At 45.0% G+C, this 17912-nt stretch overlaps 1 protein-coding gene across 1 annotated transcript in view; it reads right to left on the bottom strand.

Annotated features, from left to right (window-relative positions):
- Positions 1-17588, bottom strand: part of LOC309558634 (interleukin-4 receptor subunit alpha-like) — a gene marked incomplete at both ends in the record, with an annotated part of 136146 nt that extends 118558 nt beyond the window's left edge. Inside the window, one exon of the mRNA XM_082261700.1 lies at positions 17498-17588. Coding sequence (XP_082117826.1) covers positions 17498-17588 — 91 coding nt within the window. The remainder of the gene's footprint in view (positions 1-17497) is intronic.
- Positions 17589-17912: the final 324 nt, after the last annotated feature.

Below are 17912 nucleotides of genomic sequence, written 5' to 3'. Positions count from 1 at the left end.
TTTTATGAGCCGGGCAGGAAATGGTTAATAATTATGAATCAGTATATTTTGTATCTGCCTCAAGATCAGCTTTAAATATGCCCATTGAATGGCTAATGCAGAAAAACACATGTTTGATGTTTTTCTGTGCATTTTTAACACATCTGCACCATGGAAAATTCTATTCTGTTTCTTTGCACAATTTTTTTGCACAATGAAATACAAAAAAAAAGAAAAAAAAATACTTATAAAACGTACAAAACTGTGCATAAACACATGTAGTAACATACATCAAAATGAAAATAATTACACAAGAGTAAAAGGAGGATAACAGCTTTCTAGCACTCCTGGGGTAGATGACAAGGTCATCGCCTCATTTCCACTTCAGATGACTTGAGAACACCTCATGCTAGTAAAGGTTTCAAAGTTTTGTAAAGCTCCCCTTGTTTTGGATGCCACTCCAATCATTGTGAACTATAATGCTGTCACTGGCCTGGGATGAATAAAACGATATTAACATCAAACCACCAAAACCAATCTAACCTACCTTCTATGGGCTAATACATATAGATGTGGATCAATTTAGATATCATCAATTTAGGGTGAATGGGTAAATGATATGTCATTTTTATAATAAGAGATAAAAAGTTGATGAAGATGTGATAGAATAATACACTAAGATTATTTTTATCATTAAGGAAGGAGCATTAAGAAATATCACTTGTGGCCTCTAAATACCTATCTGGGTCGGCATCTATGTGGAGCAAGACTCGTGTAGTTTTTGCAGCTGGCTGTCTATATACAGTACCTACCACCTACTTACTCTCCTTAAGAAGTAAACTTTTTTATGAAATGTATAGAGAGTTGCTACACTTCTAGAAAAGGAATATGCAATACATGCAGTTTGGAATGTTATTAGCTTGTTAAATACTAGATACACTATATAACCAAAAGTATTGGGACGCCTGCCTTCACACACACACATGACCTTTATGGCATCCTAGTCTTAGTTCGTAGGGTTCAATGTTGACTTAGCCCACCCTTTTGCAGCTATACCAGCTTCATCTCTTCTGGGAAGGCTGTTTTCAAGGTTTAGGAGTGTGTCTTTCGGAATGTTTGACCATTCTTCCAGAAGCGCATATGTGAGGTCAGGCACTGATGTTGGGCAAGAAGACCTGGCTCGCAGTCTACCCACTAATTTATCCCAAAGTTGTTCTGTTGGGTTGAGGTCAGGACTCTGTGCAGGCCAGTCAAGTTCATCTACCCCTAACTTGCTCATCTATGTCTTTATGGACCTTGCTTTGTGCACTGGTGTGCAATCATGTTGGAACAGGTAGGGGCCATCCCCAAACTGTTCCCACAAGGAGCATGAAATTGTCCAAAATGTCTTGGTATGCTGACTAGTGTTGAGCGAACACGGACTGTATTATTCGTGTTCGTACCGAATAATTGGATTTTTGTTACACGAACACGGACACTTTACTGTATATTCGGGTAAAAATCCGTGTTCGGTCGTTTTATTTCCGGGTTTTGCATGCTTTGGCGCTCTTTTCATGGCGGGCTTTCAACAGCCAATCAACAATCGTTTAACTGGTGTGCCTTAAGCCATCCCAGCCATGCCTGCAAATGTCTCAGTAGCTGTGATTGGCCGTCTGAAGCATGTGACCAAGTCTTTATAAGTTCGAGGCAGCCGCAGCGGCGTCATTATGCTGCTTAGATCAGGGACAGAGCACACATCAACGTGCTGGCTGCTGATTAGGGAAAGATAGGCAGGAAAAAACCATTTGTGTCCGGATAGAATTGAGGGACAGGTCGGAGTGTTTAGGCAGGGCGAGTTGTAGGCATTTTAGGGATAGAGTCTGCTGAATTATAGGGTCAGTGTGTTCTACAAACTACAATCGATATTGCTGTGTGGGGTGGGGTCTGCACTTAGTTCTCCTGATCTACGATCTCTTCTCAAGCCTGTTAGGGACAGAGTCTGCTGAATTTTAGGGAAAGTGTGTTCTACAAACTACAATCGATATTGCTGTGTGGTGTGGGATAGGAGATAGGCAGGTGACAGTGATCCACATCCATTTTTCTGTGTGTGGGCTGCAGTGAACACAATCTTTTTGGGGTGCAGTGAACACAATCCTTTTGGAGTGCAGTGAACAAAATCTTTGTGGGGTGCAGAGAAGACAATCCTTGTGGGGTGCAGTGAACAAAATCTTTGGGGGGGTACAGTGAACACAATCTTTGTGGGGTGCAGTGAACAAAACCTTTGTGGGGTGCAGTGAACACAATCTTTGTGGGGTGCAGTGAACACAATCTTTGTGGGGTGCAGTGAAGACAATCCTTGTGGGGTGCAGTGAAGACAATCCTTGTGGGGTGCAGTGAACAAAATCTTTGGGGGGTACAGTGAACACAATCTTTGTGGGGTACAGTGAACAAAACCTTTGTGGGGTACAGTGAACACAATCTTTGTGGGGTGCAGTGAACAAAACCTTTGTGGGGTACAGTGAACACAATCTTTGTGGGGTGCAGTGAAGACAATCCTTTTGGAGTGCAGTGAACACAATCTTTGTGGGGTACAGTGAACACAATCTTTGTGGGGTGCAGTGAACAAAACCTTTGTGGGGTACAGTGAACACGATCTATGTGGGGTGCAGTGAACACAATCTTTGTGGGGTGCAGTGAACAAAACCTTTGTGGGGTGCAGTGAACACAACCTTTGTGGGGTACAGTGAACACAATCTTTGTGGGGTGCAGTGAACAAAACCTTTGTGGGGTACAGTGAACACAATCTTTGTGGGGTACAGTGAACACAATCTTTGTGGGGTGCAGTGAACAAAACCTTTGTGGGGTACAGTGAACACAATCTTTGTGGGGTGCAGTGAAGACAATCCTTTTGGAGTGCAGTGAACAAAATCTTTGTGGGGTACAGTGAACACAATCTTTGTGGGGTGCAGTGAACAAAATCTTTGTGGGGTACAGTGAACAAAATCTTTGTGGGGTACAGTGAACAAAATCTTTGTGGGGTGCAGTGAAGACAATCCTTGTGGGGTGCAGTGAAGACAATCCTTGTGGGGTGCAGTGAACAAAATCTTTGGGGGGTACAGTGAACACAATCTTTGTGGGGTGCAGTGAACAAAACCTTTGTGGGGTACAGTGAACACAATCTTTGTGGGGTGCAGTGAACAAAACCTTTGTGGGGTACAGTGAACACAATCTTTGTGGGGTGCAGTGAAGACAATCCTTTTGGAGTGCAGTGAACACAATCTTTGTGGGGTACAGTGAACACAATCTTTGTGGGGTGCAGTGAACAAAACCTTTGTGGGGTACAGTGAACACAATCTTTGTGGGGTGCAGTGAACACAATCTTTGTGGGGTGCAGTGAACAAAACCTTTGTGGGGTGCAGTGAACACAACCTTTGTGGGGTGCAGTGAACACAATCTTTGTGGGGTGCAGTGAACAAAACCTTTGTGGGGTACAGTGAACACAATCTTTGTGGGGTACAGTGAACACAATCTTTGTGGGGTGCAGTGAACACAACCTTTGTGGGGTACAGTGAACACAATCTTTGTGGGGTGCAGTGAACAAAACCTTTGTGGGGTACAGTGAACACAATCTTTGTGGGGTACAGTGAACACAATCTTTGTGGGGTGCAGTGAACAAAACCTTTGTGGGGTACAGTGAACACAATCTTTGTGGGGTGCAGTGAAGACAATCCTTTTGGAGTGCAGTGAACAAAATCTTTGTGGGGTACAGTGAACACAATCTTTGTGGGGTGCAGTGAACAAAATCTTTGTGGGGTACAGTGAACAAAATCTTTGTGGGGTACAGTGAACAAAATCTTTGTGGGGTGCAGTGAAGACAATCCTTGTGGGGTGCAGTGAAGACAATCCTTGTGGGGTGCAGTGAACAAAATCTTTGGGGGGTACAGTGAACACAATCTTTGTGGGGTACAGTGAACAAAACCTTTGTGGGGTACAGTGAACACAATCTTTGTGGGGTGCAGTGAACAAAACCTTTGTGGGGTACAGTGAACACAATCTTTGTGGGGTGCAGTGAAGACAATCCTTTTGGAGTGCAGTGAACACAATCTTTGTGGGGTACAGTGAACACAATCTTTGTGGGGTGCAGTGAACAAAACCTTTGTGGGGTACAGTGAACACAATCTTTGTGGGGTGCAGTGAACACAATCTTTGTGGGGTGCAGTGAACAAAACCTTTGTGGGGTGCAGTGAACACAACCTTTGTGGGGTGCAGTGAACACAATCTTTGTGGGGTGCAGTGAACAAAACCTTTGTGGGGTACAGTGAACACAATCTTTGTGGGGTACAGTGAACACAATCTTTGTGGGGTGCAGTGAACAAAACCTTTGTGGGGTACAGTGAACACAATCTTTGTGGGGTGCAGTGAACAAAACCTTTGTGGGGTACAGTGAACACAATCTTTGTGGGGTGCAGTGAAGACAATCCTTTTGGAGTGCAGTGAACAAAATCTTTGTGGGGTACAGTGAACACAATCTTTGTGGGGTGCAGTGAACAAAATCTTTGTGGGGTACAGTGAACACAATCTTTGTGGGGTGCAGTGAAGGCAATCCTTGTGGGGTGCAGTGAAGACAATCCTTGTGGGGTGCAGTGAACAAAATCTTTGGGGGGTACAGTGAACACAATCTTTGTGGGGTGCAGTGAACAAAACCTTTGTGGGGTACAGTGAACACAATCTTTGTGAGGTGCAGTGAACAAAACCTTTGTGGGGTACAGTGAACACAATCTTTGTGGGGTGCAGTGAAGACAATCCTTTTGGAGTGCAGTGAACACAATCTTTGTGGGGTACAGTGAACAAAACCTTTGTGGGGTACAGTGAACACAATCTTTGTGGGGTGCAGAGAAGACAATCCTTTTGGGGTGCAGTGAACACAATCTTTGTGGGGTACAGTGAACACAATCTTTGTGGGGTGCAGTGAACAAAACCTTTGTGGGGTACAGTGAACACAATCTTTGTGGGGTGCAGTGAACAAAACCTTTGTGGGGTGCAGTGAACAAAACCTTTGTGGGGTACAGTGAACACAATCTTTGTGGGGTACAGTGAACACAATCTTTGTGGGGTACAGTGAACACAATCTCATACTTCTGAAGCTTTGAGGGTGCTGCCTGTTCTATACTCCTCCTCCTCATCCATCCTTTTAGGTGTACAAACAATAGTAATTGGGGCCTAGTGTGCTTCTGTACGTGTGAAAAACATACACTTTTTTTGATCATATTTCCTATTCCGTTATTCAATAAAAACCTTTGGGGCTCAATTAAATTGCGGAATAGTCTGTGTCGGTACGTGTGAGATCCACCTTTCCAAGTTTTTGGGGTTCATCTCATACTTCTGAAGCTTTGAGGGTGCTGCCTGTTCTATACTCCTCCTCTTCCTCATCCATCCTTTTAGGTGTACAAACAATAGTAATTGGGGCCTAGTGTGCTTCTGTACGTGTGAAAAACATACACTTTTTTTTGATCATATTTCCTATTCCGCTATTCAATAAAAACCTTTGGGGCTCAATTAAATTGCGGAATAGTCTGTGTCTGTACGTGTGAGATCCACCTTTCCAAGTTTTTGGGGTTCATCTCATACTTCTGAAGCTTTGAGGGTGCTGCCTGTTCTATACTCCTCCTCCTCCTCCTCCTCATCCATCCTTTTAGGTGTACAAACAATAGTAATTGGGGCCTAGTGTGCTTCTGTACGTGTGAAAAACATACACTTTTTTTTGATCATATTTCCTATTCCGCTATTCAATAAAAACCTTTGGGGCTCAATTAAATTGCGGAATAGTCTGTGTCGGTACGTGTGAGATCCACCTTTCCAAGTTTTTGGGGTTCATCTCATACTTCTGAAGCTTTGAGGGTGCTGCCTGTTCTATACTCCTCCTCCTCCTCTTCCTCATCCATCCTTTTAGGTGTACAAACAATAGTAATTGGGGCCTAGTGTGCTTCTGTACGTGTGAAAAACATACACTTTTTTTTGATCATATTTCCTATTCCGCTATTCAATAAAAACCTTTGGGGCTCAATTAAATTGCGGAATAGTCTGTGTCGGTACGTGTGAGATCCACCTTTCCAAGTTTTTGGGGTTCATCTCATACTTCTGAAGCTTTGAGGGTTCTGCCTGTTCTATACTCCTCCTCCTCCTCTTCCTCATCCATCCTTTTAGGTGTACAAACAATAGTAATTGGGGCCTAGTGTGCTTCTGTACGTGTGAAAAACATACACTTTTTTTTGATCATATTTCCTATTCCGCTATTCAATAAAAACCTTTGGGGCTCAATTAAATTGCGGAATAGTCTGTGTCGGTACGTGTGAGATCCACCTTTCCAAGTTTTTGGGGTTCATCTCATACTTCTGAAGCTTTGAGGGTGCTGCCTGTTCTATACTCCTCCTCCTCCTCCTCCTCATCCATCCTTTTAGGTGTACAAACAATAGTAATTGGGGCCTAGTGTGCTTCTGTACGTGTGAAAAACATACACTTTTTTTTGATCATATTTCCTATTCCGCTATTCATTAAAAACCTTTGGGGCTCAATTAAATTGCGGAATAGTCTGTGTCGGTACGTGTGAGATCCACCTTTCCAAGTTTTTGGGGTTCATCTCATACTTCTGAAGCTTTGAGGGTGCTGCCTGTTCTATACTCCTCCTCCTCCTCATCCATCCTTTTAGGTGTACAAACAATAGTAATTGGGGCCTAGTGTGCTTCTGTACGTGTGAAAAACATACACTTTTTTTTGATCATATTTCCTATTCCGCTATTCAATAAAAACCTTTGGGGCTAAATTAAATTGAGGAATAGTCTGTGTCGGTACGTGTGAGATCCACCTTTCCAAGTTTTTGGGGTTCATCTCATACTTCTGAAGCTTTGAGGGTGCTGCCTGTTCTATACTCCTCCTCCTCCTCTTCCTCATCCATCCTTTTAGGTGTACAAACAATAGTAATTGGGGCCTAGTGTGCTTCTGTACGTGTGAAAAACATACACTTTTTTTTGATCATATTTCCTATTCCGCTATTCAATAAAAACCTTTGGGGCTCAATTAAATTGCGGAATAGTCTGTGTCTGTACGTGTGAGATCCACCTTTCCAAGTTTTTGGGGTTCATCTCATACTTCTGAAGCTTTGAGGGTGCTGCCTGTTCTATACTCCTCCTCCGCCTCCTCCTCATCCATCCTTTTAGGTGTACAAACAATAGTAATTGGGGCCTAGTGTGCTTCTGTACGTGTGAAAAACATACACCTTTTTTTGATCATATTTCCTATTCCACTATTCAATAAAAACCTTTGGGGCTCAATTAAATTGCGGAATAGTCTGTGTCGGTACGTGTGAGATCCACCTTTCCAAGTTTTTGGGGTTCATCTCATACTTCTGAAGCTTTGAGGGTGCTGCCTGTTCTATACTCCTCCTCCTCCTCTTCCTCATCCATCCTTTTAGGTGTACAAACAATAGTAATTGGGGCCTAGTGTGCTTCTGTACGTGTGAAAAACATACACTTTATTTTGATCATATTTCCTATTCCGCTATTCAATAAAAACCTTTGGGGCTCAATTAAATTGCGGAATAGTCTGTGTCGGTACGTGTGAGATCCACCTTTCCAAGTTTTTGGGGTTCATCTCATACTTCTGAAGCTTTGAGGGTTCTGCCTGTTCTATACTCCTCCTCCTCCTCTTCCTCATCCATCCTTTTAGGTGTACAAACAATAGTAATTGGGGCCTAGTGTGCTTCTGTACGTGTGAAAAACATACACTTTTTTTTGATCATATTTCCTATTCCGCTATTCAATAAAAACCTTTGGGGCTCAATTAAATTGCGGAATAGTCTGTGTCGGTACGTGTGAGATCCACCTTTCCAAGTTTTTGGGGTTCATCTCATACTTCTGAAGCTTTGAGGGTGCTGCCTGTTCTATACTCCTCCTCCTCCTCATCCATCCTTTTAGGTGTACAAACAATAGTAATTGGGGCCTAGTGTGCTTCTGTACGTGTGAAAAACATACACTTTTTTTTGATCATATTTCCTATTCCGCTATTCAATAAAAACCTTTGGGGCTCAATTAAATTGCGGAATAGTCTGTGTCTGTACGTGTGAGATCCACCTTTCCAAGTTTTTGGGGTTCATCTCATACTTCTGAAGCTTTGAGGGTGCTGCCTGTTCTATACTCCTCCTCCTCCTCCTCCTCATCCATCCTTTTAGGTGTACAAACAATAGTAATTTGGGCCTAGTGTGCTTCTGTACGTGTGAAAAACATACACTTTTTTTTGATCATATTTCCTATTCCGCTATTCAATAAAAACCTTTGGGGCTCAATTAAATTGCGGAATAGTCTGTGTCTGTACGTGTGAGATCCACCTTTCCAAGTTTTTGGGGTTCATCTCATACTTCTGAAGCTTTGAGGGTGTTGCCTGTTCTATACTCCTCCTCCTCCTCATCCATCCTTTTAGGTGTACAAACAATAGTAATTGGGGCCTAGTGTGCTTCTGTACGTGTGAAAAACATACACTTTTTTTTTATCATATTTCCTATTCCGCTAGTCAATAAAAACCTTTGGGGCTCAATTAAATTGCGGAATAGTCTGTGTCTGTACGTGTGAGATCCACCTTTCCAAGTTTTTGGGGTTCATCTCATACTTCTGAAGCTTTGAGGGTGCTGCCTGTTCTATACTCCTCCTCCGCCTCCTCCTCATCCATCCTTTTAGGTGTACAAACAATAGTAATTGGGGCCTAGTGTGCTTCTGTACGTGTGAAAAACATACACCTTTTTTTGATCATATTTCCTATTCCACTATTCAATAAAAACCTTTGGGGCTCAATTAAATTGCGGAATAGTCTGTGTCGGTACGTGTGAGATCCACCTTTCCAAGTTTTTGGGGTTCATCTCATACTTCTGAAGCTTTGAGGGTGCTGCCTGTTCTATACTCCTCCTCCTCCTCTTCCTCATCCATCCTTTTAGGTGTACAAACAATAGTAATTGGGGCCTAGTGTGCTTCTGTACGTGTGAAAAACATACACTTTATTTTGATCATATTTCCTATTCCGCTATTCAATAAAAACCTTTGGGGCTCAATTAAATTGCGGAATAGTCTGTGTCTGTACGTGTGAGATCCACCTTTCCAAGTTTTTGGGGTTCATCTCATACTTCTGAAGCTTTGAGGGTGCTGCCTGTTCTATACTCCTCCTCCTCCTCCTCCTCATCCATCCTTTTAGGTGTACAAACAATAGTAATTTGGGCCTAGTGTGCTTCTGTACGTGTGAAAAACATACACTTTTTTTTGATCATATTTCCTATTCCGCTATTCAATAAAAACCTTTGGGGCTCAATTAAATTGCGGAATAGTCTGTGTCGGTACGTGTGAGATCCACCTTTCCAAGTTTTTGGGGTTCATCTCATACTTCTGAAGCTTTGAGGGTGCTGCCTGTTCTATACTCCTCCTCCTCCTCTTCCTCATCCATCCTTTTAGGTGTACAAACAATAGTAATTGGGGCCTAGTGTGCTTCTGTACGTGTGAAAAACATACACTTTTTTTGATCATATTTCCTATTCCGCTATTCAATAAAAACCTTTGGGGCTCAATTAAATTGCGGAATAGTCTGTGTCGGTACGTGTGAGATCCACCTTTCCAAGTTTTTGGGGTTCATCTCATACTTCTGAAGCTTTGAGGTTGCTGCCTGTTCTATACTCCACCTCCTCCTCCTCCTCATCCATCCTTTTAGGTGTACAAACAATAGTAATTGGGGCCTAGTGTGCTTCTGTACGTGTGAAAAACATACACTTTTTTTTGATCATATTTCCTATTCCGCTATTCAATAAAAACCTTTGGGGCTCAATTAAATTGCGGAATAGTCTGTGTCTGTACGTGTGAGATCCACCTTTCCAAGTTTTTGGGGTTCATCTCATACTTCTGAAGCTTTGAGGGTGCTGCCTGTTCTATACTCCTCCTCCTCCTCATCCATCCTTTTAGGTGTACAAACAATAGTAATTGGGGCCTAGTGTGCTTCTGTACGTGTGAAAAACATACACTTTTTTTTGATCATATTTCCTATTCCGCTATTCAATAAAAACCTTTGGGGCTCAATTAAATTGCGGAATAGTCTGTGTCGGTACGTGTGAGATCCACCTTTCCAAGTTTTTGGGGTTCATCTCATACTTCTGAAGCTTTGAGGGTGCTGCCTGTTCTATACTCCTCCTCCTCCTCATCCATCCTTTTAGGTGTACAAACAATAGTAATTGGGGCCTAGTGTGCTTCTGTACGTGTGAAAAACATACACTTTTTTTTGATCATATTTCCTATTCCGCTATTCAATAAAAACCTTTGGGGCTCAATTAAATTGCGGAATAGTCTGTGTCTGTACGTGTGAGATCCACCTTTCCAAGTTTTTGGGGTTCATCTCATACTTCTGAAGCTTTGAGGGTGCTGCCTGTTCTATACTCCTCCTCCTCCTCCTCCTCATCCATCCTTTTAGGTGTACAAACAATAGTAATTTGGGCCTAGTGTGCTTCTGTACGTGTGAAAAACATACACTTTTTTTTGATCATATTTCCTATTCCGCTATTCAATAAAAACCTTTGGGGCTCAATTAAATTGCGGAATAGTCTGTGTCGGTACGTGTGAGATCCACCTTTCCAAGTTTTTGGGGTTCATCTCATACTTCTGAAGCTTTGAGGGTGCTGCCTGTTCTATACTCCTCCTCCTCCTCTTCCTCATCCATCCTTTTAGGTGTACAAACAATAGTAATTGGGGCCTAGTGTGCTTCTGTACGTGTGAAAAACATACACTTTTTTTTGATCATATTTCCTATTCCGCTATTCAATAAAAACCTTTGGGGCTCAATTAAATTGCGGAATAGTCTGTGTCGGTACGTGTGAGATCCACCTTTCCAAGTTTTTGGGGTTCATCTCATACTTCTGAAGCTTTGAGGTTGCTGCCTGTTCTATACTCCACCTCCTCCTCCTCCTCATCCATCCTTTTAGGTGTACAAACAATAGTAATTGGGGCCTAGTGTGCTTCTGTACGTGTGAAAAACATACACTTTTTTTTGATCATATTTCCTATTCCGCTATTCAATAAAAACCTTTGGGGCTCAATTAAATTGCGGAATAGTCTGTGTCTGTACGTTTGAGATCCACCTTTCCAAGTTTTTGGGGTTCATCTCATACTTCTGAAGCTTTGAGGGTGCTGCCTGTTCTATACTCCTCCTCCTCCTCATCCATCCTTTTAGGTGTACAAACAATAGTAATTGGGGCCTAGTGTGCTTCTGTACGTGTGAAAAACATACACTTTTTTTTGATCATATTTCCTATTCCGCTATTCAATAAAAACCTTTGGGGCTCAATTAAATTGCGGAATAGTCTGTGTCTGTACGTGTGAGATCCACCTTTCCAAGTTTTTGGGGTTCATCTCATACTTCTGAAGCTTTGAGGGTGCTGCCTGTTCTATACTCCTCCTCCTCCTCATCCATCCTTTTAGGTGTACAAACAATAGTAATTGGGGCCTAGTGTGCTTCTGTACGTGTGAAAAACATACACTTTTTTTTGATCATATTTCCTATTCCGCTATTCAATAAAAACCTTTGGGGCTCAATTAAATTGCGGAATAGTCTGTGTCGGTACGTGTGAGATCCACCTTTCCAAGTTTTTGGGGTTCATCTCATACTTCTGAAGATTTGAGGGTGCTGCCTGTTCCATACTCCTCTTCCTCATCCTCCCTTTAGGGTAGGAAAAAATTTAATCGGGCCTAGTCTGTGTTTGTACGTGTGAGATACACAGTTTTTTATCCTATTCCGCTATTCAATACACACCCTTTTGGTGTAAAAAACATTAAATTGCGGCATAGTTTGCATATTTGACTGTGAGATACACCCGTGCGATACTGTTGTTCTTTTGTTCCGCTATTCAATAAAGACCTTTCCAGGGCAAGATCTTAAATTTCAGAAATATGAGGAGAGCGTCAAATAGGGGCCGTGGTCTGGGTCGTGGTGGTGCTGCTGCTAGAGCTCCTGTTGCAAGGAGAGGACGTGGTCGATCTGTGCCAGCTACACGCACAAGTGAAACACCTTCCTCAAGTGTGAGTAGGCGACAGAACCTGCATCAGTATTTGGTAGGGCATCATACGCCCCTAGAAGTGATGAGGCCAGAACAAGTGGAGGCGATAGTAGATTGGTTTGCTGCTGACAGTGCCTCCAGTTCCTTCACATTGTCTCCCACCCAGTCTACTGCAGAAAGGTCACAGTTGGCACCTGCAGCCGATGTCCAACCGTCTTTCACCTCACCCCCTTGCAAATCAGGCAAGCAGTCTGAGCCCCAAGCCATACAGCAGTCTCTTCTTCTTTTTGATGACTCTGTCAGCAGGGTTTCCCAGGGCCATCCACCTAGCCCTGCCCCAGAAGTGGAAGAGATTGAGTGCAGCGATGCCCAACCACTTATTTCTCAAGATGAGTACATGCAAGGATCATCGCAGCACGTCTCCGATGATGACGAAACGCAGGTGCCAACTGCTGCGGCGTTCAGCATTGTGGAGACCGACAAGGAGGGCAGGGGTGAAGACTGGGTGGAAGATGATGTGGAGGACGATGAGGTCCTCGACCCCACATGGAATGAACGTCATGCAGGTGACCTGAGTAGTTTGGAGGAAGAGGCGGTGGTCGCACAGAGCCACCAGCACAGCAGAAGAGGGAGCAGGGTGCAGAAGCGGAGCGGCCGTGCCCTAGACACTACGCCCGCTACTGCCCAACGCAGCAAGGGAACGAGCGCACCAAAGTCAGCTCAAAGGAGTTCTCTAGCGTGGAAGTTCTTTAGAAAATGTGCTGATGACAGGACACGAGTGGTTTGCACCCTGTGCAATCAGAGCTTGAAGCGAGGCATAAACCTTCTCAACCTGAGCACAACCTGCATGATCAGGCATCTAAGTGCAAAGCACGAGCTGCAGTGGAGTACACACCTTCAAAACCAAGAAACGTCTCTGGCTCATCCTGCTTCCTCTTCTGCTGCAGTCTCGGCCGCTCCAGCCACATCTGTAGTGATACCGGCACCTGCCACCCCGCAAACAGACGATCTGTCAGCAACACCACCACCTGGGTCACCAACAACCATCTCCACAATGTCCCGTGGAAGCGTTCAGCTTTCCATCTCCCAAACACTTGAGAGGAAGAGGAAGTACCCCCCTACCCACCCGCGATCCCTGGCCCTGAATGCCAGCATTTCAAAATTATTGGCCTTTGAAATGCTGTCATTCCGTCTGGGGGAGACGCACAGTTTTAAAAACCTTACGTCGGTGGCTGTCCCACAGTACGTCGTGCCCAGCCGCCACTACTTTTCCAGGCAAGCCATCCCTTCCCTGCACAACCAAGTGGGGGAAAAAATCAGGTGTGCACTGCGCAACGCCATCTGTGCCAAGGTCCACCTAACTACCGATACGTGGACCAGTAAGCACGGTCAGGGGCGTTATATCTCCCTAACGGCACACTGGGTAAATGCAGTGGTGGATGGGCCTGAGGCGGATAGCAATTTGGCGCATGTCCTTCCACCACCGAGGATTGCAGGGTGCTTCAGTTTGCCTCCTGTTCCTAACTCCTCCTACTCCGCTTCCTCATCCTCTACCGCCTCCTCATCCGGACAGCGTAACACCTTCACCACCAACTTCAGCACGGCCAGGGGTAAACGACAGCAGGCAGTTTTACAACTTGCCTGTTTGGGGGACAAACCACACACCGCGCAGGAGTTGTGGAGGAGCATGGAACAGCAGACAAATGAGTGGTTGCTGCCAGCGAGCCTCAAGCCCGGCCTGGTGGTGTGCGATAACGGGAGAAATCTCATAGCAGCTCTGGGCCTAGCCGGTTTGACGCACATCCCTTGCCTGGCGCATGTGCTGAATTTGGTGGTGCAGAGGTTCCTTAAAAACTACCCCGATATGTCAGAGCTGCTGCAGAAAGTGCGGGCCGTCTGTGCACACTTTCGGCGTTCTCACCCTGCTGCTGCTCGCCTGTCAGCGCTGCAGCAGCAGCTGCACTTCGGCCTTCCCGCTCACCGCCTCATATGTGACGTGCCCACAAGGTGGAACTCCACCTTGCACATGCTGGAAAGACTGTGCGAGCAGCAGCAGGTCATAGTGGAGTTTCAGCTGCAGCACGCACGCGTGAGTCGCTCTGCGGAACAGCACCACTTCACCACCAATAACTGGGCCTCCATGCGAGACCTGTGTGCCTTGTTGCGCTGTTTTGAGTACTCCACCAACATGGCTAGTGCCGATGACGCCGTTCTCAGCTTAACTATCCCACTTTTATGCCTCCTTGAAAAAACAATTCGGGCGATGATGGAAGAGGATGTGGCACAGGATGAGGAGGAGGAGGAGGATGAAGAGGTAACATTTCCAAGGCTTTCAGGGCAGTCATTCGCAAGGGGCTCCGAGGGTGGGTTCCTGCACACACAAACGCCAGGGACACAATTGTCCAGCAGGGGCACAGTTCTGGAGGAGGATGAGGAGGAGGAGGAGCTGGAGGAGGAGATGGAACCATGTTCACAGCAGGGTGGCACCCAGGCCAGCTCATGGCCATCACTGGTGCGTGGCTGGGGGGATACAGAGGACACGGACGATACACCTCCCACAGAGGACAGCCTTTCGTCGCCTCTGGGCAGCCTGGCACACATGAGCGATTACATGCTGCAGTGTCTCCACAACGACCGCCGAGTTGCCCACATTCTAACTTGTCCTGATTACTGGGTGGCCACGCTGCTGGATCCCCGTTACAAGGACAACGTACCGTCCTTCACTCACTGGAGCGCGATCGCAAGATGCGCGAGTACAAGCGCACGCTGGTAGACGCGATGCTGCTGGCATTCCCATCTGACAGCGGGGCCACAGTGGAAGCACAAGGCAGAGGAGGAGGAGGAGGAGGAGGTCGCCAACTCAACCAGGGCACCGCCAGCACCTCAGAAGGCAGGGTTAGCATGGCCGAAATGTGGAAAAGCTTTGTCAGCACGCCACAACAAACAGCAGCACCAGCAGCTCAGATGGAACGTCTTAGCTGGAGGCAGCATTTTACCAACATGGTGGAGCAGTATGTGTGCACACGCCTACATGTAGTGAATGAGGGGTCTGCCCCCTTCAACTTCTGGGTCTCCAAATTGGGCACATGGCCTGAGCTTGCCCTTTACGCCTTGGAGGTGCTGGCGTGCCCTGCAGCCAGTGTATTATCTGAACGGGTATTTAGCACGGCTGGGGGTGTTATAACAGACAAGCGCAGCCGCCTGTCCAGAGACAATGTGGACAAGCTCACGTTCATTAAAATGAACCAGGCATGGATCCCACGGGACTTTTCCGTACCTTGTGCAGAATAGCAATGGATACCGACCTTACCCAGCCATTGTTCCATTTTTGCTCTTTCTCACTCTTTTGGGGTGTACCCTCATTTAAAATTTGTGAAAAGAAGCAGTGTTGGCTACCTCGTCCTCCTCCTCAGGGCCAGATTAACGTAGGGGCTATTGGAGCTGCAGCTCCATGCAGGCCCCTACCTTTTATATAGGCCCCGGGTTGGCCATATTCACTGTGACCGCTCTTCTGTCACTTGTAAACACAGAAGTCTGGCTTCTATGCTCGCTTCCCCAGGCAGCACCCTCAGAACCTCCCCACACAGCGCGAAGGCCGGACAAGGAGGGACAGTTGCCGATGCATGGATGTGTTTATGGGCTTCAGAGACAGCATCCCATGTTGAATTAGGCATGCATGGCTGCACCCTTCCTCCTCTGGGTGCATGCCAAGGCACGGCCCTTAAGGCCCTTCAAAATCCTCAGCACCAAGACCATGATGCTCTTAATCCGGCCCTGGTCCTCCTCCACCGCCGCTTCCACCTACACCGCCCATAGGTGTGCGCAGCCTATTGCATTAGGGTGTGCACCCCAAAGTTGAAATACACATGCATGTGTTTGCCTACATGTACATGGCCCCGATACATTACTCTCCCTGCTGGCAAAGAGAAATAGAGCAGAGCAGGTGCGAGGGAGATCTTTCCCATCTCCTCACTGGCAAACAGAGCGATAATGCTATGTGCCCTAGGTGATTAGGGTGTGCCCAGGTACACCAGGCACACCCTGTGCGCACGCCTATGACACCGCCACATCCACCACCACCTCAACCTCCCTCCTACTCCATATGGGCCTCGTCCTTCAGAGATGAAGAACATTGTTTTATTTTTCTGTTTTTTTTTTTTGTTTTAAGTTATTTCCCTATCCACATTTGTTTGCAGAGCACTTGCCATGCTCTTAACTACGTTTTGCTGCCATTTGCAGCACTCTAGCCCTTTCCATTGGTGTTTTAGAGCCATTTTAGTGCCTTAAAGTTCGGGTCCCCATTGACTTCAATGGGGTTCGGTGTCCGGGAAAAGTTCGGTAAAAGTCCGGGACACGGACCCGGACTTTTTTTTAAAGTTCGGCCGAACCCGTCGAACACGGACATCTAGGTGTCCGCTCAACCCTAATGCTGACGCCTTAAGAGTTCCCTTCACTGGAACTAAGGGGCCAAGCTCAACCCCTAAAAAACAACCCCACACCATAATCCCCCCTCCACCAAATTATTTGGACCAGTGCACAAAGCAAGGTCTATAAAGACATGCATGAGCGAGTTTGGGGTGGAGGAACTTGGCTGGCCTGCCCAGAGTCCTGACCTCAACCTGATAGAACACCTTTGCGATAAATTAGAGTGGAGGCAGGCCTTCTTGTCCACATCAGTGCCTGACCTAACAAATGAGCTTCTGGAAGAATGGTCAAACATTCCCATAGACACACAATACTAGACCTTGTGGACAGCCTTCCCAGAAGAGTTGAAGCTGTTATAGCTGCTAAAGGTGGGCCAACTCAATATTCAACCTTACGGACTAAGACTGGGATGCCATTCAAGTTCATGTGCGTGTAAAGGCAGGCGTCACAATACTTTTGGTAATTTAGTGTATGTGGTAGATTGTATGTAATCTATTTCCTGTGACTGATATTATCAGCCTTATAATTACATAGTAGGTGAGGTTGAATAAAGACAATAGTCAATCCAGTTCAACCTGTGTAGGTGATTCAACCTGTGTAGGTGAGTTCAACCTGTGTGTGTATAATGCATCTGTGTTTTTTATCTAGATGATTTTTATTCAATATACAGAAATAATACATGACTGATTTTATTAGACTAGAATTTGTGTACCTTTACTGTCCCAACAATCTGTAAATATATATTTGCCAAAATAGTGAGGATGATGGTACAACAGCATGCGAAAACCCTGCCATTTAATAAATCTATGTCATAGATGTAACCAGAAACTTTTTTTTTAAAAAAGGGTAGCTAATAAATTTACTACAAAAAAGTGATCTTTCTTTTTCCAATATGGGCTTACACACAATTTAAAATAACTAAATGACTATATCTATTGCTAACAAATTACTATTTAAAGTTAAAAATACATTTTATAGTAATACAGAACCTTGTGCTTGATTACCCAGCTACAAAAAAAGAGAACATTGAAAACTGCTACATACCATTACAGTGTGCACTTCCCATCATAAGAGCCAACAGGGAAATTATTTGCAAAACCTGGCAGCTGAGTGCCAACCTCGCAGTATTCTCCATCTGAGCAGAAGTCCACCAGCTCTACAAGCAAGCCCCAATTTTCTCCTTACTTTCAGGCAGACATCAGTACCTCTCCCTGATCTATAAACAAAATACATTTTAAAAAAAAACATTATTAATTGTTAGAATGCTTTCCAACATTTTCAGGAAAATCAGTTGTAAAATACAAATTTGTGCAATCCATTCTGAGATGAAAATTAACATGGATTAAAGACTTCAAGGAAAACATAAAGATCCAACCTTCAATTAGTGCATAGTTGTTTGACATAAATAAATATTCCTTTTTTTTTTTTTAAACTATGCTCTCTTCAGTTAAATCATTTT

Source organism: Pelophylax lessonae (genome assembly GCF_965119305.1).
Source record: "Pelophylax lessonae genome assembly, chromosome: 6".
Classification (NCBI taxonomy): Eukaryota; Metazoa; Chordata; class Amphibia; order Anura; family Ranidae; genus Pelophylax; species Pelophylax lessonae.
This window is presented reverse-complemented; position numbering and strand designations above follow the sequence as displayed.